Source organism: Elgaria multicarinata, chromosome 20 (assembly GCF_023053635.1).
Source record: "Elgaria multicarinata webbii isolate HBS135686 ecotype San Diego chromosome 20, rElgMul1.1.pri, whole genome shotgun sequence".
Taxonomy (NCBI): Eukaryota; Metazoa; Chordata; class Lepidosauria; order Squamata; family Anguidae; genus Elgaria; species Elgaria multicarinata.
Window position 1 is genome coordinate 18,226,161 of NC_086190.1, and position 22,725 is coordinate 18,248,885.

At 57.1% G+C, this 22,725-nt stretch overlaps 1 protein-coding gene across 1 annotated transcript in view; it reads left to right on the forward strand.

Moving 5' to 3' along the window:
• Window positions 1-14,357, forward strand: part of UBR4 (ubiquitin protein ligase E3 component n-recognin 4) — a 120,606-nt gene extending 106,249 nt beyond the window's left edge. The window contains exons 92-107 of the mRNA XM_063145474.1: window positions 300-387; window positions 1,221-1,366; window positions 2,299-2,406; window positions 2,556-2,675; window positions 5,536-5,726; window positions 5,881-6,054; window positions 6,778-6,877; window positions 7,023-7,241; window positions 7,464-7,577; window positions 8,647-8,789; window positions 9,087-9,212; window positions 9,513-9,707; window positions 9,852-10,076; window positions 12,118-12,208; window positions 12,863-13,025; window positions 13,943-14,357. Coding sequence (XP_063001544.1) covers window positions 300-387; window positions 1,221-1,366; window positions 2,299-2,406; window positions 2,556-2,675; window positions 5,536-5,726; window positions 5,881-6,054; window positions 6,778-6,877; window positions 7,023-7,241; window positions 7,464-7,577; window positions 8,647-8,789; window positions 9,087-9,212; window positions 9,513-9,707; window positions 9,852-10,076; window positions 12,118-12,208; window positions 12,863-13,025; window positions 13,943-14,007 — 2,268 coding nt within the window. The 3' untranslated portion in view covers window positions 14,008-14,357. The remainder of the gene's footprint in view (window positions 1-299; window positions 388-1,220; window positions 1,367-2,298; window positions 2,407-2,555; window positions 2,676-5,535; window positions 5,727-5,880; window positions 6,055-6,777; window positions 6,878-7,022; window positions 7,242-7,463; window positions 7,578-8,646; window positions 8,790-9,086; window positions 9,213-9,512; window positions 9,708-9,851; window positions 10,077-12,117; window positions 12,209-12,862; window positions 13,026-13,942) is intronic.
• Window positions 14,358-22,725: the final 8,368 nt, after the last annotated feature.

The following is a 22,725-nucleotide window of genomic DNA, read 5'->3' on the forward strand; positions in this document are numbered from 1 at the left end:
ATCTGCCAGGCGAATCCTGGGTAGGTCGACAAACCATGGGTGAAATAAACCATGGGTTAGCTTGATGTGCAGACCAGAGCATAGGGAGTTAAGGGCTTGCTGTGGCAGGGAGTGGCTTGGGGTCGAAAGAGCTGGGTCTTTTCCCAGTCCTGCTCCTCCAAATCCTTTCCCCCCGCCCTGCTCACGGGGCCAGGCCTGCCCCGTTAAGAGATCTCTTTTTAAGGATCGCTCTGCCTCCCATCACGCTTGCGGACAAGAAGCCATTTTTGTCGCCGTTGTCCCTTGTGCCGCCTCTGCAGGGAGAGCCGATGAGGATCATTTACCGCATGCGAGGGCTGCTGGGAGACGCGACGGAAGAGTTCATTGAGTCGCTGGACTCCACTACAGGTACGGTGCTTGCATCTCCCACAGCGGAGGAGGCGGGTCTGCAGAATTCCCTCCCTGGGCAGGAGCGGGAGCCGAAACCTTCAGGCGCGGGCTCGTTCAGCAGGCCTTGCGGAAGCTGGGCGAAGCGGAGGCCTCTTCTTCCTTTAAGGGCGCCAACCTATGCGTGTGTCGACAGGGGGAAAAGCCCTGCAATTGACACCATGCCGGCTGGGGGAGGCCGGGAGTTGTAGGGCCTTTTCTCTGCCTCAACACGCACAGGGCTCTGCCCTCCGACCTCTGGGACCCTGGTGAGAACGCCACTGGCCCAACGGGCTATTTGGCCCTCTCTGAGCGGCCGGGCCCTCATCTGCCGAAGCCCCGGAGGCTGGTCCACAGAGCGCGCTTCTGGGGGACGGAAGGGCAGCCACTGGACGCGCCAATTCCCACGGCTTCATTTCGCTGCCCCGTTGACACGCCATCCCTTTCGATCAAGGGTGAGGAACCTCGGCCCCTGAGGGCCAGTCCTGGCCCTCTGGGAGTTCCCTGGAAGGCCCCTTTCCCCCCAAATCAGCTTTTGTGCCCTTTCCCCAACGGTTTCAACGCCTCCCCTAAGGCTTCATTATTGGGAAGAAGCTAAAACAGCCTGGGTTTTTGGGGTGCGTTGGCTGTGCCCCTTTTGCCTTCGGCCCCGCCCACCCACGCGGCCCTCGGGCTGACCGAGGTGGGCGTGCCCCTGCTTTAGCTTTGCCCCTGCCCCCACGCCTGCGTTCCCCTCTCCGCCCCGCCCGCCCCACGACAACTGGCCGGCGTGGTTCCTCCCAGCTCTGTTGATGCCGTTGCCTCTCTCCTGTCAGCCTCTTTCTTCTCCACAGATGAAGAGGAGGATGAGGAAGAGGTGTACAAGATGGCTAGCGTGATGGCGCAGTGCGGAGGCCTGGGCTGCATGCTGAACCGCCTGACGGGCATCAAGGACTTCAAGCAGGGCCGGCACCTCCTGACGGTGAGTCCGCGTCCCGCCCCTCGAGGAAGGGCCCTGAGCCCGAGGAGCTGCTGGCCCCTGCCGCTCACCGGAATTCACCGGGGACTAGAAACCTGCGGCCGGCTTTTGTGCTTTTTGAGCTCTGTCCAAGGCAGCTTCGTGAGCTGCTTTTTCCTCTGCCGGGGCCAAGCGGAGGACACGGTAGCCTCCCTGGGTGACAGACGCAAAGAAGCCCGTGGGCAAGGTTTTTATATGGGTTTCCCTGGATTGGTCCCCTGACATTGTGGGCTAGGTGACCGTCTGCGCCGGAATTGCATGCAGTTTCCCCCTTTGGCCAGGGGGTGGCGGAGGAAGCCAGGGCCGGATCCGCTTCGAGCCCTGTAGCACCCAGTGCCTGGACAGCCTACACTGTCGCCGCTGAGACTGGGTCACGTGTTGGGATGAAAGCTGGGTCCGCAGCCTTCGAAGGTGGCCGCGGAAGCGTCCGCAGCCTTTCTCCTGAGGACGTAGGAGAGCCGTGCTGGATCAGACCAAAGGCCTCGAGGCCAGCCTCCTGTTCTCACGCTGCCCAGCCAGGCGCCAAGCAGGCCACGAGTGCCACAGCCCCCTCCCGCCTCTGGTCCTGGAGGCAGCACAGAGCCATCAGGACTAGCAGCCCTTGATCGCCTTCTCCTCCTCCAGGCATTGATCCGACCCCCTCTTAAAGCCGTCCCAACGCGTGCCCATCGCTGCATCCTGTGGCAGTGAGTTCCACAGTTTAACGCTGCGCTGCGTGCAGAAGTCCTTCCTTTTCTCTGTCCTAAATCTCCCGCCGTTCAGCTTCATGGGATGATGACGCGCACACAGCCCTCGGGGTTCTGGCATTACCGCGAGAGGGAGGCGTGTCCCCTCCCCTGTCGGCTGCCTCCCGCCCCATGCATCGCTTCCTACCCACCCCGTCTCCTCCCCTGCAGGTGCTGCTGAAACTCTTCAGCTACTGCGTCAAAGTGAAGGTCAACCGCCAGCAGCTGGTCAAGCTGGAGATGAACACCCTCAACGTCATGCTGGGGACGCTGAACCTGGTAAGACGGGCCCTCCTGCCCAGAGCGCCCTCCTCCCGCTCGGGGGCAGAGCAGCCAGAGCGTCCCGTCCGGCCAGGCCGGGCCGGGAAGGAGGGAGGTGGCTGGGGAGGTTGAGGGTGACGGCGGCCTGCCCTTTGCCTTCCGCCCAGGCGCTGGTGGCTGAGCAGGAGAGCAAAGACAGCGGCGGCGCGGCGGTGGCCGAGCAAGTGCTCAGCATCATGGAGATCATCCTGGACGAGTCCAACGCGGAGCCGCTGAGCGAGGACAAGGTGCGTGGGAGCGAGGCGGAGGGCCGCTGTGCCGGCGTGGGTGTACTGCCGCCGCCTCTTTCTAAAGGAGGTTGTGTCCCTTCCTTGGAAGACGGGAGAATTTTCCTTCCTGGGATGGGGGCCTTTTAAGATCCGGGGCAGGTGATGGGATTGGTTTTGTCCTACTCGGTGCCCAAAGGGGGAGCTTCCTTCCCCATAGAATCATAGAATAGCAGAGTTGGAAGGGGCCTACAAGGCCATCGAGTCCAACCCCCTGCTCAATGCAGGAATCCACCCTGAAGCATCCCTGACAGAGGGTTGTCCAGCTGCCTCTTGAAAGCCTCTAGTGTGGGAGAGCCCACAACCTCCCTAGGTAACTGATTCCATTGTCGCACTGCTCTAACAGTCAGGAAGTTTTTCCTGATGTCCAGCTGGAACCTGGCTTCCTGTAACTTGAGCCCGTTATTCCGTGTCCTGCACTCTGGGAGGATTGAGAAGAGATCCTGGCCCTCCTCTGTGTGACAACCTTTTAAGTATTTGACGAGTGCTCTCATGTCTCCCCTCCGTCTTCTCTTCTCCAGGCTAAACATGCCCAGTTCTTTCAGTCTCTCTTCATGGGGCTTTGCTTCTTTGTGCTCATCCCTTCCGACTCATTCCGGCCCTTGGTCTCCCCGCCGGTTGCTTCGGTTTTGTATGCTCCTTGCTAGCAGAGGCCTGTCTGCGGGGCTTCCAGGAAGACGGGAGCGTTTCCTACTAAGCCTGAAGTAGCCTGGGGCTTCTAGCTTCCCTTTCCAAAATGCCCCGAGACGTGTGTTTGCGCCAGGATCCTTTCTTCCATTCTCTTCCAGCCCTGCCCACCCCCCATCCCATCCCGACTCCGAAAGCGCTCATTATTCTGTCAGCTCTGTAGGGGATTACATCTAGCTGAGAGCCATTCCTGGGCTAGGGTTAAGATGGGTCTGGCCCCGAGAGGGCTTTAATAGCGGTTGCAGGAAGCCATCCATCCACCAGCTGGATGGATTGGTGGAAGTTTTTTCTATCGGCCTCCGGGGAAGGGCTTTGGCGTGCCACTTTCCCTGGAGGGCTGCTTCTGCCTCTCCCCAGGCTGCCAGAGAACCGCTCTTGTTATGTTGCTGGAAACGGGCGAATGAAATAATCGAAGGCTGTCGGGAGCCGAGGAGGAGGCTTTCCGTCGCCTCTCGTCACGAGTCACTGCTCTGGTCTGGCCCCCTTCCAGTCAGCCTCCGAGGCCCTTATGGGATTGTCCCTCTGCCCACATCTCCGCACGGGCTGTGATATTTACTTATAGATTTATTTATTACGTTTCTACGCCACCCAACAGGCGACGCTTCTGTGGGCGCTTCGCAGCAGTTTAAAACCATGAAACGCAACATAAAATGAATGATAAAAGTTTTAAACAGCAGTATAAAATAGAAGGAGAAACCAAAGTAAAGCCTAGCCGCGATACAAAGACTTTAAACACAGTAACAGGTTTTAAACCGGTTGTTGTGAACCGCCCAGAGAGCTTCGGCTGTGGGGCGGTATATAAATGTGATAAAATAAATAAATAAATAAATAAATCAGAAACTGGAAGACGAAAATGCTTGTGAAAATGAGAAGGCCTTTACGTGGCGCCGGAAAGAGAACAATGTAGGCAGGCGTCAGACAAGCCTCTCTGAGAAGTTTATTTCATAACCAGGGGGCCGCAGCTGAAAAGGCCCTCTTCTTAGTAGCCACCTGCCTTGCTTCCTTTGGCCCTCCGGGAAGGACCAGTGATGCTGATCGTAGGGTCCACGCAGGTGTGATGGGCTCATACGATCCCTCTTGATGCTGAGCAGTGCAGTTGCCTGCCCGGAGGAGTTCCCTGCACGATGTACTGGAAGGAAGCAAGCTGAGAGCCATCAGGAGACCTGCTCAGGACAAGAACTCACGTAGAGATGTCCCCGGGGAACGAGAGATCCTTATTCCTAAACCTCCCTTTGGCCCTGTTAACGTAATCAGGCAAGGGTCAGCAGCTAGAGACACCCTTGCCCCCTCCGAGGGATGTTTGCCGGCTCCCCGTTATGATCCAACCCAGGGATCAAGCGCTGTTGCCAGTGGCGATAGAACGTCCCCGGCCAGTGACTTTATGAGGAGGGGGCTGTGTCACTTGCCCGCCCCCTCACTTCTCGGAGGCGGCCCCCAGGGAACTCGGGTCTTGCTGACCAGGGTCTGAAGGTCACAATAGCCGAGCCTTCCTTCCGCCCCGGACCTCTTCACGACACTCAAGGGGGCTTCACGGGCACTCCAGATCCTACAAGCGGTCGCATGGTGGGCCTAGATGGGTAAAAAGCCCTGTCGTATTGGCGCCTGCGTTGAGCTGTTTTGAAAGCAAGGCTAGCAGTGCCTCCCCTGGGGCCCTTCTGGTGTCTTTTGGGAAAAGATAGAAGGTGTGGGATATAAATGACCGAAATCAGAGACTGAGGGTCCTCCGGCACGCTGGACTCCCAAACCTCAGCCCCAGTCAGGATGGCGAAGGCGTCGGGGATGATGGAGGATTGTAGTCGCGACAACGCCTGGAAGTTCTCCACTTCTGGGATGGCGGGGGGGAGGGGGGGAAGCCGGCTCTGTTGGGTGAGGGAGTGCCTGGGCCGCTGGGTCGGGCGATCAGCAGTGGGAGGAAGGAAGGAAAGAGGGGGGGAAGCCTAGGCGGGCCGGAAGATGTGAGTGTGGAGGACGACGCTTGATGGGCAGAGGTGGTGTGTGTGTCTTTTGGGGGGTATTTGAGACCGGCGGAGAGAAAAGGAGGATAGAAACGCAGCTGTGGAGATGGAAGAGTTTGAGAGAAGGTTGCCCGAGTCCAGCCCAGGCCCACCGGTGTTCATCCTCACCTGTCCTGCAGGGCAACCTCCTCCTCACGGGTGACAAGGACCAGCTGGTCATGCTCCTGGACCAGATCAACAGCACCTTCGTCCGCTCCAACCCCAGCGTCCTGCAGGGCCTGCTGCGCATCATCCCCTACCTGTCCTTCGGCGAGATGGAGAAGATGCAGATCCTGGTGGACCGCTTCAAGCCCTACTGCACCTTCGACAAGTACGGCCTCCCCCCAGATAGCCCCGCGGGAGGGGGAACGCACGCTGCCTTTCGCCAGCGGGGCGCTGGAGAGATCTGGACGTTGGGGTGGGAACCGGGGGGCCAGCCCTCCGTGGTTTCTGTGGGATCCGTCTCACGCCGCCTCCCCCTTCAGGTATGACGAGGAGCACAGCGGGGACGACAGGGTCTTCCTGGACTGTTTCTGCAAAATAGCGGCTGGGATCAAGAACAACACCAACGGGCACCTCCTGAAAGACCTCATCTTGCAGAAGGGCATCACCCAGAACGCCCTGGACTACATGAAGAAGCACATCCCCAGCGCCAAGAAGTGAGGGGCGCCGCGTCGGCGGGGAAGGGGGCGGGCCGGCGTCACGGGGTGGGCGGTGCCGAGGCTCAGCGTGGCCGGTTATTCGCCAAGGGGCCGCAGGCAACACCCCCCATGGAGTTGCTCTGATAACGGCGGTGATGAGGAGGGAGCGGGAGAGGCTGTGGCCAACTCGCTCCTGGGCTCTCGGCCTGTCCAGCAAGTGGTGGCCTTGATGAGAAAGAGGACAGAGGGCAAGAGCAGCCCTTAAATTAAACCGAACCAAAAAAACCACCATCACAGGATGTTTGAGCTGTACGAGGGGTCTGGGGGGGACACAACGACCTCCTTTTCTTAGAATCATAGAATCATAGAATAGCAGAGTTGGAAGGGGCCTACAAGGCCATCCAGTCCAACCCCCTGCTCAAGGCAGGAATCCACCCTAAAGCATCCCTGACAGAGGGTTGTCCAGCTGCCTCTTGAAGGCCTCTAGTGTGGGAGAGCCCACAACCTCCCTAGGTAACTGGTTCCATTGTCGTACTGCTCTGACAGTCAGGAAGTTTTTCCTGATGTCCAGCTGGAATCTGCCTTCCTTTAACTTGAGCCCGTTATTCCGTGTCCTGCACTCTGGGAGGATCGAGAAGAGATCCTGGCCCTCCTCTGTGTGACAACCTTTTAAGGATTTGAAGAGTGCTATCAAATACCTTTTAAGTATTTGAATGGTGCTTTTTTACCCACTTTGCGCAGTTTGGACGCCGACGTGTGGAAGAAGTTCTTGTCTCGTCCGGCTCTCCCTTTCATTCTCCGGCTGCTCCGAGGGCTGGCCACGCAGCACCCCGCCACGCAGGTGAGGGAGACGTCTCCCCTTCCCCACCCCCCAGTTTGTTTCCAAACGCTGCTTTGTGGGGGTGACTGCAGACGTCCCAGCCCCGCCCCGACAGGTAGTGATGGCCGTGTGCTTTGAAACCTTGCCCCCCCCCCCCCCCGAACAGGTACTGATTGGGAACGACTCCATCACCAACCTGCACAAGCTGGAGCAAGTCTCCAGCGACGAAGGGATCGGGACCCTGGCCGAGAACCTGCTGGAGGCGCTGCGGGAGCACCCGGATGTCAACAAGAAGATCGACGCGGCACGGAGGGAGACGCGGGCCGAGAAGAAGCGCATGGCCATGGCCATGCGCCAGAAGGCCCTGGGCACCCTCGGCATGACGGTAAACGGCGGGGGGCTCTTGGGCGGGGGCCGTTTTGTTCCGTCGGGACGTCTCACTCCGGAAGCGAGGGCTGTTTTGGGTCTGTTGCCGTTTACGCAGCAGTTTACACTAGAGGAGGCTGCTCTGGCACATTAAAACTAGCAACTCCTCGCCCTCCACTTTTCATGACCCCCAACCTCCCACTTTCTCCCCTCCACGGTCTCGCTCTGCACGCTCTTTCAGACCAACGAGAAGGGCCAGGTGGTGACCAAGACCGCGCTGTTGAAACAGATGGAGGAGTTGATAGAAGAGCCCGGCCTGACCTGTTGCATCTGTCGGGAAGGCTACAAGTTCCAGGTAGGGCCCTGCGGGGAACCGGGGCTCTGGGAGGCTATCTCGTCGCTTGCAGCCATTTGCAATCTCTCTCACGCGGGTACGGCGTGCTTTGGCTGGCGTTCGAAGCGATGGGGAAGCTGAGAGATGCACGAAGCGGCCGTACCCTGCGATGGACATCCGAGGCCCTCTTCCGAGGGAGGCTCAGAAGGTGGCAACAAGGGAGAGGAAGGCCTTCTCTGTGGCGCCCCCCCCCCCCCACGATTGTGAAATGCTCTCCCCAGTGAGGCCCGCCTGGCGTCAGCATTGTCATCCTTTAGGTGCCAGGTTAAGAATTTCTTCCACTCCCAGACGTTTTGACAGCTCTCTAACGGTCGATGTTTTAGTTGGTCTGTGCGGCGGGGGTGTAACCGTTTTAAATTTCATACGTTTCATAGAATCATAGAATCATAGAATAGCAGAGTTGGAAGGGGCCTACATCCCTGACAGAGGGTTGTCCAGCTGCCTCTTGAAGGCCTCGAGTGTGGGAGCGCCCACAACCTCCCTAGGTAACTGATTCCATTGTTGCACTGCTCTAACAGTCAGGAAGCTTTTCCTGAATCATAGAATCATAGAATAGCAGAGTTGGAAGGGGCCTACAAGGCCATCGAGTCCAACCCCCTCATCAATGCAGGAATCCACCCTAAAGCATCCCCGACAGGTGGTTGTCCAGCTGCCTCTTGAAGGCCTCTAGTGTGGCCTCCCTAGGTAACTGGTTCCATTGTCGTACTGCTCTAACAGTCAGGAAGTTTTTCCTGATGTCCAGCCGGAATCTGGCTTCCTTTAACTTGAGCCCGTTATTCCGTGTCCTGCACTCTGGGAGGATCAAGAAAAGATCCTGGCTCTCCTCTGTGTGACAACGTTTCAAGTCTTTGAAGAGTGCTATCATGTCTCCCCTCAAGTTCTGTTGTAAGACACTTGAGCCTTTTTTGTTCGTTTGAGAAAGGTGGCTTTTGAGGCCAAGAGCCGCAGCCGCTGCTGTCCAACCAGACCTTGTATCCAAGGTCCGTCCCCCCTGGCCTTGTTCTAGCGTAGCTTCTGTTTCCTGCTGCAGCCAACCAAAGTCCTGGGCATCTACACCTTCACCAAGCGTGTCGCCTTGGAGGAGTTTGAGAACAAGCCCCGGAAACAGCAAGGTTACAGCACCGTCTCCCACTTCAACATCGTCCACTACGACTGTCACCTGGCAGCGGTCAGGTAAGGCCTGACGGGCGGGTCTGCGGCTGGGGCGTCTTCCACGGGTTGGGAGCCGCATGGTACGGCAGGGCCTTGTTTAGCCGGGGAAGTGGCCCCCCTTGCCGGAACGAGTTACAGCTTCATTGACGAGCTGAGCACGGATGCTTCGGAGTGGCCTCTGGTTTGGGGCCTTCGTGGTTGCTATTCAACCTGCGCCCCGAAACTGGATTTGGAGGGCCGCCGTGGGAAGGAAAGACATTTGGGGGTGGGGGGACGTTTTCTTGATGGGCGTAGCGTTGCTTTACCCCCCCCTCGCAGGTTGGCACGCGGGCGCGAGGAATGGGAGAGCGCGGCCCTGCAGAACGCCAACACCAAGTGCAACGGCCTCTTGCCCGTTTGGGGGCCGCACGTGCCGGAATCGGCTTTCGCCACCTGCTTAGCCAGGTAAGTCTCGGCGGTCGCCCGTTGGCCTGCTTTATATCTGGGGGTGTTGGGGAGGGAGGGAGGGAGGAAGGGAGGCCCTCAGCCTCAGTCTCCCGCTCCCGCTCAGTGGCCATCACTTCTGTCTTCCAAGCCTTTCTCTCCCTCCCTGGGTCCGGCGCTTCCGTGGAACGCACGGCGGGTCGTTTTGAAATGAGCCCAAGCTCTCCCCCCTTGCGCCGCTTGGCGTCCTGCGCCTGTCTCGGCCCGGCTGGGAGGTCGGCCGCCCTGATCCGCGGGTGTTTTCCCCCCCCCCCCCCGCAGGCACAACACCTACCTTCAGGAGTGCACGGGACAGCGGGAGCCCACGTACCAGCTCAACGTCCACGACACCAAGCTGCTCTTCCTCCGCTTCGCCATGGAGCAGTCGTTCAGCGTGGACACGGGCGGCGGCGGGCGGGAGAGCAACGTCCACCTCATCCCCTACATCATCCACACGGTGCTTTACGTCCTCAACACGTCAGTAGCCTTCGACTCTCCCTCCGGGGTGGCCTTCCCCAGGGGCCCAGTGGGCGGTCTGAGGCTCCGGCCTGGCCCTCGGGCCGCCGTTTCTGCCCTTCCGGTGTGAGGGCCCCTCCGTAAGGCCTCTCGCTTGCCTCCTAGGACGCGGGCCACCTCCCGGGAGGAAAAGAACCTCCAGGGCTTCCTGGAGCACCCGAAGGAGAAGTGGGTGGAGAGTGCCTTCGAGGTGGACGGGCCCCACTACTTCACCGTGCTGGCGCTTCACGTCTTGCCCCCGGAGCGGTGGAAAGCCATGCGCGTCGACATCCTGAAACGGCTGCTGGTCATCGCCCACGCGCGGGGGGTGTCGCCGGGGGGAGCGAGCAGGTGATGCGGGGGCGCTTCGCCCTCTTCTCCGTTTCGGGGCTGGGAGGGGGCGCCGCCGGTTCTCCGTCCCCAGCCCAGACGACGATTCTTTCCGCCCCACCCCGCCAATTGGGTTACATGCCTTCCTCTAGACCAGCGGTTCTCAACCTGTGGGTCGCGACCCCTTTGGGGGTCGAACGACCCTTTCACAGGGGTCGCCTAAGACCATCGGAAAACACATATTTCCGATGGTCTTAGGAACCAGATATTTACATTACGATTCATAACAGTAGCAAAATTACAGTTATGAAGTAGCAACGGAAATAATTTTATGGTTGGCGGTCACCACAACATGAGGAACTGTATTAAAGGGTTGCGGCATTAGGAAGGTTGAGAACCACTGCTCTAGACTGAGGGCTGGCAAGTTGGATTGGGACCCTTAGACTCAGTGGGCTCCAGATGTTGTTGGGCGTCAATTCCCAAACTCGGGCTACGCAGCCTTTGCCACTGACGTTCAGTCTTGGGATCGAAGGGGAGCGTGCGCGTTCACGGCTAGGCAACGGAGGAGTAAATTCCCACAGCTAAGCCTCTCTCACTCCCATTTCTCTTCTGAGGAGTTCGGCGTATCCTGCTAAACGCCTCCCAAACCGCAGAGTTTAGCTCATGATCCGCAATCAACCGCCTTGCGTCGCAGAGTTAAAATACAGCCGAGTGAGATCAAACGGAGCTAAAGTAACAAATCCCTTTATGCAGCACGCGGGGCGACAATAGAAACAGCCGATAACACGGCAAGACAAAGCTAAAAAAAAAACCCGAGTGGAAAGGAGATGTTTAAAACAGAATCCTGGAGCGGCTGCTCCTACATTTGAGAGCCTTGCAAGTAGCTGGGAGCCACCTGCAAGGCTGCTTTGGCGTCTCGAGGAAGGGCGGAGCTTGGGAGAGGCGCCTCCCACCTGCCTGGAAGCCCGCGTGCGCCTAGACGGCGGCGCCCTCTTCTGGCACAGAAGGGGATAGGAGTGTGCGATATCAGCCCCTACGATTGGCCAGTTGTATGATGCCTCTGGATTGGCTGGGCCCAGGGCTCTACCTGTTTTGCGGGGGGTGGGGGGGATTTGGCCCACGCCCGCAGCTGCACCACTGACCCGAGAGAAACCCTCCTCCCAGGTCTGGGTTGAGCAGTTTTGCTCCCCAATGTTGCAACGGCTCCCAGCTTCCCATTTTTCTCCGCACCCACTGGCAGTCCTGGCGACAGGAGTCGTGCGTAGAAGGTGTGTCAGCCCCAGCGCTCGGCTTTCGCACTTTTGCAGGGTGGGTTAGGAAGGGGGGAAGACCCTTTCAAAGAGCTGTTTTCCACGCCTTCGTTCGACATCTCGCACGCCGCCGCGGGCACTTCTGATGCTCCGGAACTGTGCCGGAGTGATCTTGTGATCTTCAGAGGGGCAGCAGGGCTTTGGCGGGTTTCTGCCGTTGCGAGGTTAATCCGCCGTTTGAGTCATGCCTGCTCTCAAGATCTGGGGAGGTCGTGTTGGCTCCTAGGGGAGCCACTCCCTAAGGGACTGGCTGTGGTTCGCGAGCAACCCAGAGTCCCTGGCGGAAGCGGAGGCCGCTTCATCAACCCCCTTCAGCCGGGTAGCGTTGGCGTGCCCTTTTCAGTCACGCGTGCGGTTCTCCGGTGGGTTACCGCTGCTGCCTTGCGCGCGCCAGGTTCCTTTATTTAAACAAAAGGAAGAGACAGAAACAGAGAGTCCTTAGGTGACGGTTTCCAAACCTGTCCCGGAAGCCGTGTTTCCGGACACGCTTTCCACGGTGCCTGCTGCAGCCCCGGTTATGAATCACTTCGCCAGGGAAAAATCACGGCCGGTTCCCAGCTCTCTCCTGAGATTGCCCGGCTGAGCTCATGCATGCATTTCCCCACATGTTTTATTGATGGTCTTCTGGCTGTTGCCGCAGCCGGGGCGGTTCGTCAGGCGCCTTCTAGGCAGCAAAAAATTAAAAAGGGGGGGGGGAACGCAGCAGCACTCACTCCGGGGTGTTGATTTTTCATTTATGTCTCTCCGGACAGGCTGACGGATAAAGCAGTGAAGGACTACTCTGCCTATCGCTCTGGCCTCCTCTTCTGGGCCCTTGTGGATCTTATTTACAACATGTTCAAAGTAAGGAGCTGGGCTTTGAGGGCGATTTTTCCCCCCAGGGTCCCGTTTGGTTCTCGGACGGCGCCGAGAATGGGGAACGCTGAGGGGCGGGGGCATCCAGGCGGACAGGAATCTAAAAATAACGCATGCGAACCAGAACTCAAAGAATTCACTCCAGGGTTCCGGGTCCTTCTGTTCTTCCCTCTCCCCCCACCCCGTCCCGGCCCAACTTCAGCTTTTTGTAGAGGGGTTAAAAAATCTGCTATAAAACCACCCACTTCTTTAAATCCTTAATACATCGAGAGGGGCTAGGTTGGCCTGAGGTTCGAGGCCCCGGCCCCACTGGCTGGAATTCAACTCTCCCGAATAAGGCCCCCAAAACGACCGCCTGCCGGATCTCAGCCTGGGTCTTTCTAGCTCAGCATCCCGGGGGGCTGGGGGTCTCCATCAGCAGGACAGGAAGGCCACCTCTGCCCTAGCAGTCCCAGAAGGGCCCAGCGCTACGAACAAGGCTCCGTCCTGCCCGGCACCCTTATTCCCACCTCCGCACCCGACCCGGTGACTCCTGTTGGAAGGGAAGGGCGGCTTCCCATGGAGCTTTTGTCGCCGATGCCACGTTTGGATGTTGGTGTCCCCACTGGAGCTCAGACTTCTTTCCTCCTCCTTCCTCTCCAGAAGGTGCCTGCCAGCAACACAGAGGGGGGCTGGTCCTACTCCCTGGCAGAATACATCCGCCACAACGACATGCCCATCCACGAGGCGGCCGACAAGGCTCTGAAGACCTTCCAGGAGGAGTTCATGCCTGTGGAGACCTTCTCGGAATTTCTGGACGTGGCTGGTGAGTGCCGACGTTGCTCCACGGAACGGGGGTGGCGTGTGTGTGTGTGTGGGGGGGAGTATTTGTGCGTGCGACACGCAGCTCATTAGGGTGAGGAGCAGGAGCAGACGTGGGTTGCAGCTCCGGCGAACGTGGCCGGAGGAAAGGGGCGATGTGACATTCCGCCGCCACCTCGACTTTCCTCTCCCGGGCTACATCTGAAATGTCATGCAGCTTGGCTCGCTTCCTCGAGCCAGCTCTCTAGTGAAAAGAGGGGGAGGCATAAATTGGCATCCCGCAGGCAGAGGGTCCCAGGTGTGATCTCGGGGGCTGTGTTCCGGTGGTGGTGGTGATGGGAGGGGCCAAAGGTAAAAAGGGGCGGGGTCAAAAACACCAGGGTGTTTTCGCTTCAAGGTTTTCCTGCTCAGAACCAAGCCTTGAGAGAAGCATTTCGGCCTTTGAGAACGGGCGGGACAAAAGCCACACAAAAGCCGGGGCGGCGGGAGGGAGAGGGGGGGCAGGGAGCGGTTGTGCAGCCATCTGGGGGACCCATTTGGGACCCTAGGAGGACCAGATTTTGCCCCCACCCCCACCACAGACTGTGCTTTGGCCCTAGAGAAGGCGGCTTCCTACATTCACCATGTGGCTTCTCTGCTTGTGGACCACAGAGGCTTGGACAGCAGGGCCTGGTTTGTGGTGGGGAGGAGGTTAGGCAGGCATTGGTCCCCTGGTCCTCTCTTGGGTCTGGCATTTGTCCATGATCCCTTGGGGGGTGTTTTTTGCGGGGGGTGCTAAAGCCACTGAACTGAAGGCTTCCGACTCTTCCCTCTCTGGGCTGCTTCGGCCTCTTTGCCTGCCTGCCTGCCTGGGTTTTCGATGAAGGAAGAGGCTTTCTGGAACGAGCCGCCCCACTGAGACCTTCCCCGTTCCGATTTCAGGGCTGTTGTCCGACATCAGCGACCCCGACGGCTTCCTCAAGGACCTCCTCAACTCCATCCCCTGAGCCACCCTGTTCGGAGCGGCAATGTGAAGAGACCACGGCGAGCTTGCCTCCGGTCGTCCCCCTGTATCCTGTCCCCAAGGAGTGCTGCATTTACTTTATCTCCGGTTCCCCCCTTTCCTCCTCTTCACGTTCCCCCACCTTATCCTCAGCCCTGATCTTGGAGTGATGTTGGATTTTGGCTTGTCCTCCCCCCCACTTCCCCCTCTTTGCTTCTCAACATTCTGCCTTGCGTGCTCTGAGCCACGGAAGGAGCGCGCGAGGACTCCGGGAAACGCAAGCCGGCCCCAGTCACTTTTACTGCTTCTGTGTGTGTGACCATTTTACCAGTCAATAAATAAGTTAAATACAAACTGGCCCGAAACGAGTTTGGCCGGTGTGTGAGCCAGTTCCTGAGGACGGCCCCATCGTTCGCCGTCTCTCCCCGTCCCGGGAGGCTCGAGAACCGACGTCTCGGGGCCAGAGAGGCGTCTCGGCGCGCAAAGGCGCTCTCCCGCTTTTGCTCAAACCGGAGTGCCCCGGGGAGCTGTTGTGGCACGAAGCTCAGGCACGTGACGGGCATCAGAGCGCTCCGTTGTGGCTCCTGCTCAGGGGTTTTTTCCCAGCAGCCTTTCCTCCCCTCCAAGTCCCACACGTGGGCAGAGTCTGGAGCCAAATGAAATGCAAGAGTGTAGAGTTGCCCCCCCCCCCCGTTTGCCTGCCCTGCTTTTTCCCTCAAGGGGGGAGGAAGAGGAAGGCTCGCTTCAGAACACTGCTACGCGTGAGGGCTTCACCTACAGGAATCCTTTCTGGGGTGGGGGACGCTGCCGTTGCTCCAGCTTCCTTGCTCATTCCTCGGGGAAGCGCTTGCCAGTGTAAACACCCCCTGCAGGGTCCGTCACATCGCGATGTGCCGGCCGCATGCGTCGGCCGGGTTTCCCACTGCCAGCAGCGATGGGCGAGCCCCGGGCGTGGCGAAGCGGCCGATGTGATGAGGCATCAGGCGATGACAGGGCCCAGCGCTTCGCCTGTCGGCCGTAGCGTGTTCGTTCCAACCGCTGAGCTTTGCAAAATGCTTCGGCCGTGTTTACCTTGGGTTGGGTCACGTTGACCTTTCTGGGCTGCAGGGGTGTTTCTCTTTCCGCCTCCCAGCCCGCCCTACAAAACCTGGCCAGGAAAGGGCGTCACTCTGACCTTGGCCCGTGTGACCAGAACGGTCATAGCGTTACGGGGTGGGGTGGGGTGGGGGTGGGCAAATCAGAGACCCCGAGCAAGCGAGCGAGAGGTGCAACCTTTTTTCAATCAATCAATCATGTTCAATCCATCCTTTATTGACAGTCAATAGACCAGAAAAAGAAAGGTACAGTTATTCCAAGCAAAAGGCCAATAAGGTAACCTAAGCATATAAAACATATCATTAGCAATACATTTTAAGACATAAAAATCAAGGGTAAAAGGGAGTAAGATCAGAGCAAGGATGGGACATGGGTTAACATTAGACCCCGAACAGAACATAGGAGGAAAATTCAAGCAATCATTTGTGGTCTGATGAGAATGGCCAGGTTCAGAAACTTGGCAACCTGTATAGTGAGTGATTGATTTCGGCCCTGGAGGAGGCAAACCACCAGGGTCTCTGGGGTCCCTTTTTCCACTGGCGTCAGGTTGCGAGCGTCATAGTGGCTCGTCCTGCCAAGGTGTGCTAAGAACAACGGAGTGATCACGTCGGGTGCCTGGCCGGCGGTAACTTTGGGCGTGGGCAAGGCGAGGTGGGGCGGAGGTGTGCCCTTTCTTGCCTCACTGCTCCTTGGGAGGTTTGTGGAGGCTCCGGTTCCAGTGTCCTTGTTAACCTGATTAAAAGCAATTAGGCGTCCTTCCGAGAAACGTGCACCGGTCCGCATGGCGGGGGGTCTGGAGCTGGAGGCGTCTTGGGAGGCGGGGCGGAGGGAGCTCAGGTTTCCATACGGTGCGTGGCACGGCTGTCGGGATGTGGCAACCTGGTCCTTGCAAAGGGAGGTGTTTTTAAGCCCAGCTACCTTAGCCCGGTTGGCCTCGCAGCTCTGAGGAGCTTACACTAAGTTTAGCTGCCAGGGACAGCCATTGGGGTCCACGGGTTCATGGACGCAAGCACACGCTTTGGCTGGGCGGCTGTAGCAGGGAGAGAACCGAAGGGTTAAGGCAGGGGTGGGGAACCTCCAGCCCCTGGGCCAAATCCGGCCTGCGGAGGCTCCCGTCCGGCCTGCGGAGTTTGGGGTGCCCTCCCTGTAGGCTACTGGGGGCTTGAGGAGGAGGTGGGGAGAGGAACCCCCTTGTTATCTCTGCTTGGTGCCAAAGCCTTAATAGCAAAGGTGGGTTTTGAGAGGGGAGAAAGGTGCTTCCGCAAAAGGGATTCTGGGGGGGGGGGGGGGCGGCGTCTAGGCAGAAGGGAGAGCGAGGGAGGGGTTGTATAAAACCTCTGAAGCGACAGAGATTACACCTCAAAACTACAATTTGGGGTGTGTGTGTGTCTTAGCAGTGTGTTGAGGGGGCCTGCCAAAGCCATCTCTTATCTGCTCCTCGCGTCAAGACTCGAGGCGCGCGCATTACTTCCTCCCAAAGGGATCCCCCGAAATACCTGGCCCCCCGTTTTCATCTCCTTCGGGTCGCTGCTGAATTGACTCGTCCCAGAAAACGCACGCGCCCCTCCCAACGGCAGTTCTGTTCAGGCGTCTGAGGAAACGTTCTGTGCGTTGACTGAGGAATCTGTTCCCAGCCTTCCCCGACGCGGCGGGTTGGGCCACAACTCCTTGGGTGTGTGTGTGTGTGTGTGTGTGCGAATGGAGTTGCACTGGGTTTACCGGGGTGGATACAGCTCTCTCCTTCTACCCCACCATCCAACTTTCCGTTTGCGGCCAGCGGAGACTCCTCCAGCGGCCCGCCAGCGCGTGGGAACGTCGGGGCCGTTCCCTGGACCCCGAAGGCCGATTTCCTCACCTGCCCGTAACTCTCGGCAGCTCCACCAGCTGGAGCCTTGATGTGGTTTTGGCACAGCCGGAGGGGGAAAGCTGGGAGCCGCTCGTTACGATGCTGCGCATTCACGCGGCGGCACCGTCACGTTGCCGTCCTGGGAGCAGGGGAGGCTGGGCTTTTGCAGGTGTTCTAGCCGTCCAGCCTGTCCATTTGGGATTGGTGGGTCCATTTTTGGGAGGGGGTCCCTTCTCTTGCTTACCCTGAGCTGTTGTGATGGGGGTGGCATGCGTGCATGCATGTATGTATGCATGTGTGTTCATACCTACTAGCAAGGGTACGATAAGGCCAAGGAGGAGCTTTTCAGAAGGCTGCATGATGTTGACATCTGGACAGCAGTGGCCGTCGTTGCTGGGAGTCGTTCTAACGCCATCTATTAAAGTATTACCTTCCCAGGGAAGGTCCCCACCCCATACTTCTGTCACCTCGTATGAGCGGAGATGGCTTATGCCTCGGGGCGGACTGCATTCACTCCAGCTGATGGAGGCGAAGGCACGCTAGCGGTCCCGCCGCAGTGTGGAAGCAGGTTGCCCGGCCGGCTGTCTTAAGGCGGAGGGATGTGGTAGACTTCCCGTTGTACGTGGAGCCGAGGAAGCGATATCTCGAGCCCTTAATTGTGGGGTTCAGTTATTGCATTTATATCCCGCCTTTTTTCCTTCAAGGAACCCAAGGTGGCGTACTTAATCCCCATTTCTATCCTCACAACAACAACCCTGTGAGGTAGGTTGGGCTGAGAGCCTGTGACTGGCTCAAAGTCACCCAGTGGGTTTCTATGGCCGAGTGGGGATTAGAACCCGGATCTCCCAAGTCCCAGTCCAACACTCTAGCCACTACACCACACTGCCTCTCACTACACACATAACTCCAACACTACCAGCTAGTACAGACTATGACACGTCATACAGGACGGCCAAGTTTGTCAAACGGGCTCTGGAGAAACTAAAGTCACCGGCAGCCATAAAAGACTAAACTTATTAATACAATATAACACGTCAGCAAATATTGTCCTGGGTTACAAGACGTTTTAACCTGCTCTTCTTCGCCATTTTATTAACACTTTGTATTTTGGTATGACCTCTGGCGCGAGGAGTATTGTATTATGTGTCTGTAGGCGCATGGCTTGATTGGCTAAGAAGCAATAAACTGTTGTTGTTGTTGTATATATATGTTAAATTAAGCATATATACACACAATTAAGTAATATTGTGAATTAAGTCTGTCCCAGTTTTCCTCTTCTAGGGTAAGAGATGGGAGGGGCTGGAAGGACACGATCCCTTATGTATCATCAGTTACCCAAACAAGAAGTACTGTCTGGTTGCTCTCTCTTGCCGTTGCTACCAAATTTCTCGCCCTCGGTTCCTTCTGGGATGACAGATGGAGGGCAGGGAGGAGGACTCCGAGGGAACTACAGAGAGCCAAACGCTGGTGGGGTCAGAGCCCCCCCCCCCATGACTGGAGTCGCATTGAGGGACTCAGGGAACCATCTGGGCTGGATGTGCACGCTTGCGCACGCGGCGGGAGCCCGGCGATGTGTCCGATGCTTGCCATGGTTCGTTCGTTCTCTGCACGAGGCGCTTTACGAAGTTCGAGAGGGTGCCAGCCACCCTGAGCACAGAGGGTGCCAGGGGCATTGGAGGCAGGGAGAATATTTATTTTATGGGGGGCTAGGGGTTATGGCGACGGCTGTACAGGAAAGAGGGGGATTTGAAAGAGGCAGAGACGGAGGGAGCCACAAAGGTGTTCTTTGGAGAGACGAGCTAGTTGCAGGCGTGAGTGTGGAGACGTTTGAAGAAGCAGGAGCGCTGTCATTCCGCATTGCTGCGTTTCATAACGGAACGAGAAACCCTGGGTTGAATCCAGCGGCAGTCCGACTTCGAGTGGGCCCACTGACGTGAGGGAGGCTTCCGTTAGTCACCGCTGATTCATTTCAGTGGATCTACTCTAAGGGAGGCTAACGTTGGGTTCAACCCCAAATCAAGAAACCCTCCCTTGTTACCTGGGATTAGGAAGCCGCTCCAATTGCAATTCCCGGGTTCTGGGCCAAACCTGGCCGGACAGGGCCCGTCGTGACAGGCGTGTTTCCCCTCCCGGGTACAGGACGGTCCTTTCCCTAAACCTGCTCTGAAAACTGTGGACAGGACGGTCAGGCTCAGAGCTGCCAAACGCGCGGTTTGTTACTGAGCATTTTCCAAATGAGTGCCCTGCCTTAGAAGTCTTAGATGGTGCCCGCCCGCCCCCCACTCCAGTGCCATGGGGATTGTTGCTTGTGCAACAGCAACAAAAAGCCAGCCAGAGTCGAGTTTTTGCAATCACGGCACACAGGACCCTGGGTTTTGTGGCGGCTGTGAAACGAGAGAAATCGGCGTAGACTTTGAGGCTCCTGTTTCGAAAGGCCTAGCAACGGAGGCGTCCTGCAGCAAGCAGAGTGTGCGCCTCTTTCGGGTTAAGGTTAGGATTTGGAAGAGCCGCTCAGGGCCTGTTTTGCAAACTCGGCCGTCTTAAGCCTGCACTATCGTAGAAAGCAAATTCTTTTTTTACCAGCCAGTTAGTTAAAAGGTTCCGGTCCTGGCAGGACGGAAGCTAAAAGAAGCTGTAAGAGAGTTTCGCCTGCTTGGTCAATGTCTGGCAAAGTGGTTCAATGGGACTGCACCCACCCACCCACCCACCCACGGATATTTCTCCAGGGTGTGATTTCTGAAGCTGCACGTGCTGGTTAAAGCGCTCAATGCACCCAGTAATGCAAATGCGCGTTTCCAGCCACGTGGATCGTTCGGGCGTGCGGACTGGCAACGCCGCGCGTGTACCCAGGACGGTAAACGTGCCCGTTCTCCCGCTGTGACCCCTTTATTGCTGCCGCCCCCACTGTGTTCCCCAGCCTCTGGCAGCCCTTCTGTTTTTATCACATGCCTGTTTTGGAACACCTCCCCAAACCACAGGGAGATGCGGCCTTTGAAGGGCGGCTCTACATGCTCCAGCACAAATGCCTCGAAGGAATCACTCGCGCTTTCCAACCTGGATCACGTTTTGAGGAACGCACAGCCGCGTGGCTCGGTGCTGGAGCACCTTGCTTGCAGGCAGAAGGCGGAGGGGAGAGCGCCACGCAGTCTTTTTTTCGGAAAACCTGCAGGTAGCTGTGAAGGCAACAGGCCCTCCTCGACACTTTACAGCATCTGGTGTAGACTGCCCTTGAACGTGGAAGTTCCATCGAAACCTGCTGGTAGACTCACTCATTAAAAAGGTGGATTGGAACTTGGTTCAGCTTCAGGATGTGGAACCTGAGCCTCCTTCGGACGGAGCCCACTTGGACCCTAATCTGGCTTCCTGAGGTTCCCCAGACGCTTCCGTCCCCTGGTTTTGCATACAGAAGGGAAAGGGTCGTAGCTCTGTGACGGAGCCCTTGCTTCTCATGCAGAAGGTCTTGGGTTCGATCCCTGGCATCTCCAGAGAGCGAGATGCAGGATCGCTGATAGGCTATGCCTTAAGTGTGATTGGCTATGCTCTCAAGGGAGAGCCCCTAAAAAGGACCCAGGCCTGATCCCTGGCTTCTCGAGGTTGGTCTAGGAAGGAATCCGGCCTGAAACCCAGGAGAGCCATTGCTGCGAGTCAGTGTTGACAATACTGGGCTGGCTGGACCAGGCTAGTATGCTTGCAGGAGCTAGGCATTTGGGTCATATTACACAGCTTCTGCATCGATTGCCTTGACTTCCTGTTACTTTTCAAGCCCAGTTTGGAGCGCTGCTTTTGTCCTTGAAAGCCCTAAAAGGCATCAGCCGTAACTTCTAGTTTCTGGGATTTGTGGAGTTTGCCGAAAAATCGGATAGCCTTGCATCTGGTCTTTAAACTGGCAGATTGTTTAATCATTAAATATTACCTCCAGTATCGGGGACAGCATGACCATGTTGCTGGGGAACATGGGCGGGAGGGTGCTGTTGCACTCATGTCCTGCTTATGGGTCACTGGTCAGCCACTGTGGGAACAGAGTGCTGGACTAGATGGACCCTTGGTCTGATCCAGCATCAGGGCACTTCTGATGTTCTAAGGCTGCTCTCGAATCATGAGAGAGAAAATAAATGTTCCTTTCTTAATCATTTCCCCTCCAACCTATAGTATAAATCTCCAAACTCTTTAGCTCCCGTCCTAAATGAGCTAAAAATGGATTGGGTCTCCCAAGGACAGGCACTCGTGAAATTAGCGGTGACGTACAAAGGGGGAGTCATGCCGTGTATTCTGGGCCCACAGTGTCCATGCTCCGTGGCCCAAACTTTGCCGACGGGTCAAACTGTGGCGGGGCCGTGCGTGCGTTTGCTTGCTTTGCCCAATTAATGCTCACAATTACGGGGAAAGGCGTGAGATGCACAAAAGCCTTCCGCTAGCCTGCCTTGCGGAAAGAGTTGGGGGAATGGAAAGACAAGCAGTTTTTGTGCGTCTTCAGAAGTGCCCGGGTTTTATTGTTTTGTTTTGCACGTCCTTGTGGTCAGGTGTGTGTTGGGGAGGGGTGGAAAGGCCGCCGCTGGAGTACCGGGAGGGATAGTTCGTGTCGAGGCAACAGATTTTATCTGGGCAAGGCTTTAATGTAGTGCGGCTCTCGCACAGCCTGGGAGCAAACCCTTTGAGCCGCGAGGAGCCCGTGCTGGGAATCCAGGTTTCGCTCAAGTTCAGTTCATTAAGCTCCCTTGACGAAGGCGCCGTGGAGACAGCCTTGAAGGGAGGCTACAACGCCCATCTGCCGGAATGAATGTCTGCCCTTGAGTGAACTGAGGCGCCCTTCCCGCACACAATGGCCCCCTCTGTAAGCTGGAAACGCCAGCACCCGTCCCGTTCTGCACCTTGGTCTTTTCCTTCTCCTCTTCCATTTATACCCTGCCTTTCTTCCTCTTCAAGGAACCCAAGGTTGCTTACACGGCCGTCTTCCTCTCCGTTTTAGCCTCACAACATCCCTGTGAGGGAGGTCCGGTGGAGAGTCAGTGACCAGCCCAAAGTCACCGGGTGGCTTTCCACGGCCGAGCAGGGACTAGAACCCGGATCTCCCGACTCCCAGTCCAACACTCTAACCACTACACCACACAGGCTCCAGAGCACACTTGACTTTGTTGCTGTAATCTTGAATTTATTCTGCCATGTTTACTCTTTTGTACAGTTCTTGTGTTGTTTGCTAGCTGGAGAGCGTATATATGGGGTTGTGGGGAGACCAAAGACTTCTGCAGGACCACCAACCATGGAAAACCTATTGAGATGCCATCTTTGAGGCTTCAGGAGGAGCTGTTCTTTCAAGACTATCTCTTCACAGCTTTTAAGACTTACGAACTTGGGTGGGTGGGGATTAATGTTAAAGCAGCAGTTCTGAGGCGGCCGAAATTCATGCCCACTACCACATTCTATACATTTCCCCTACTACTGTAACATTGCAGCTTCACTGGCAAAACCATTGCCTTATCAAAATCTTCCGGTTTTTGGATTCGTATGATTTTTAATGTTGGACACCACTGTGGTGTTTTTAACTTCGCTGGTATAGAAAAATGTTAGAGGTGTACAACATGTTGATGCATAGTGTGGAGAATGTGGACAGGGAGACATTTTTATCCCTCTCACATTATATTAGACCCCAGTGCAGTCATCTTCCCATGAAGCTGATTGGCGGGAGATTCGGGACAGATAAAAGGAAAGACTTCCTCATACAGCGCAGAGTTAAACGATGGAACTCACTACCACAAGATGTAGTGATGGACACCCATTTGGATG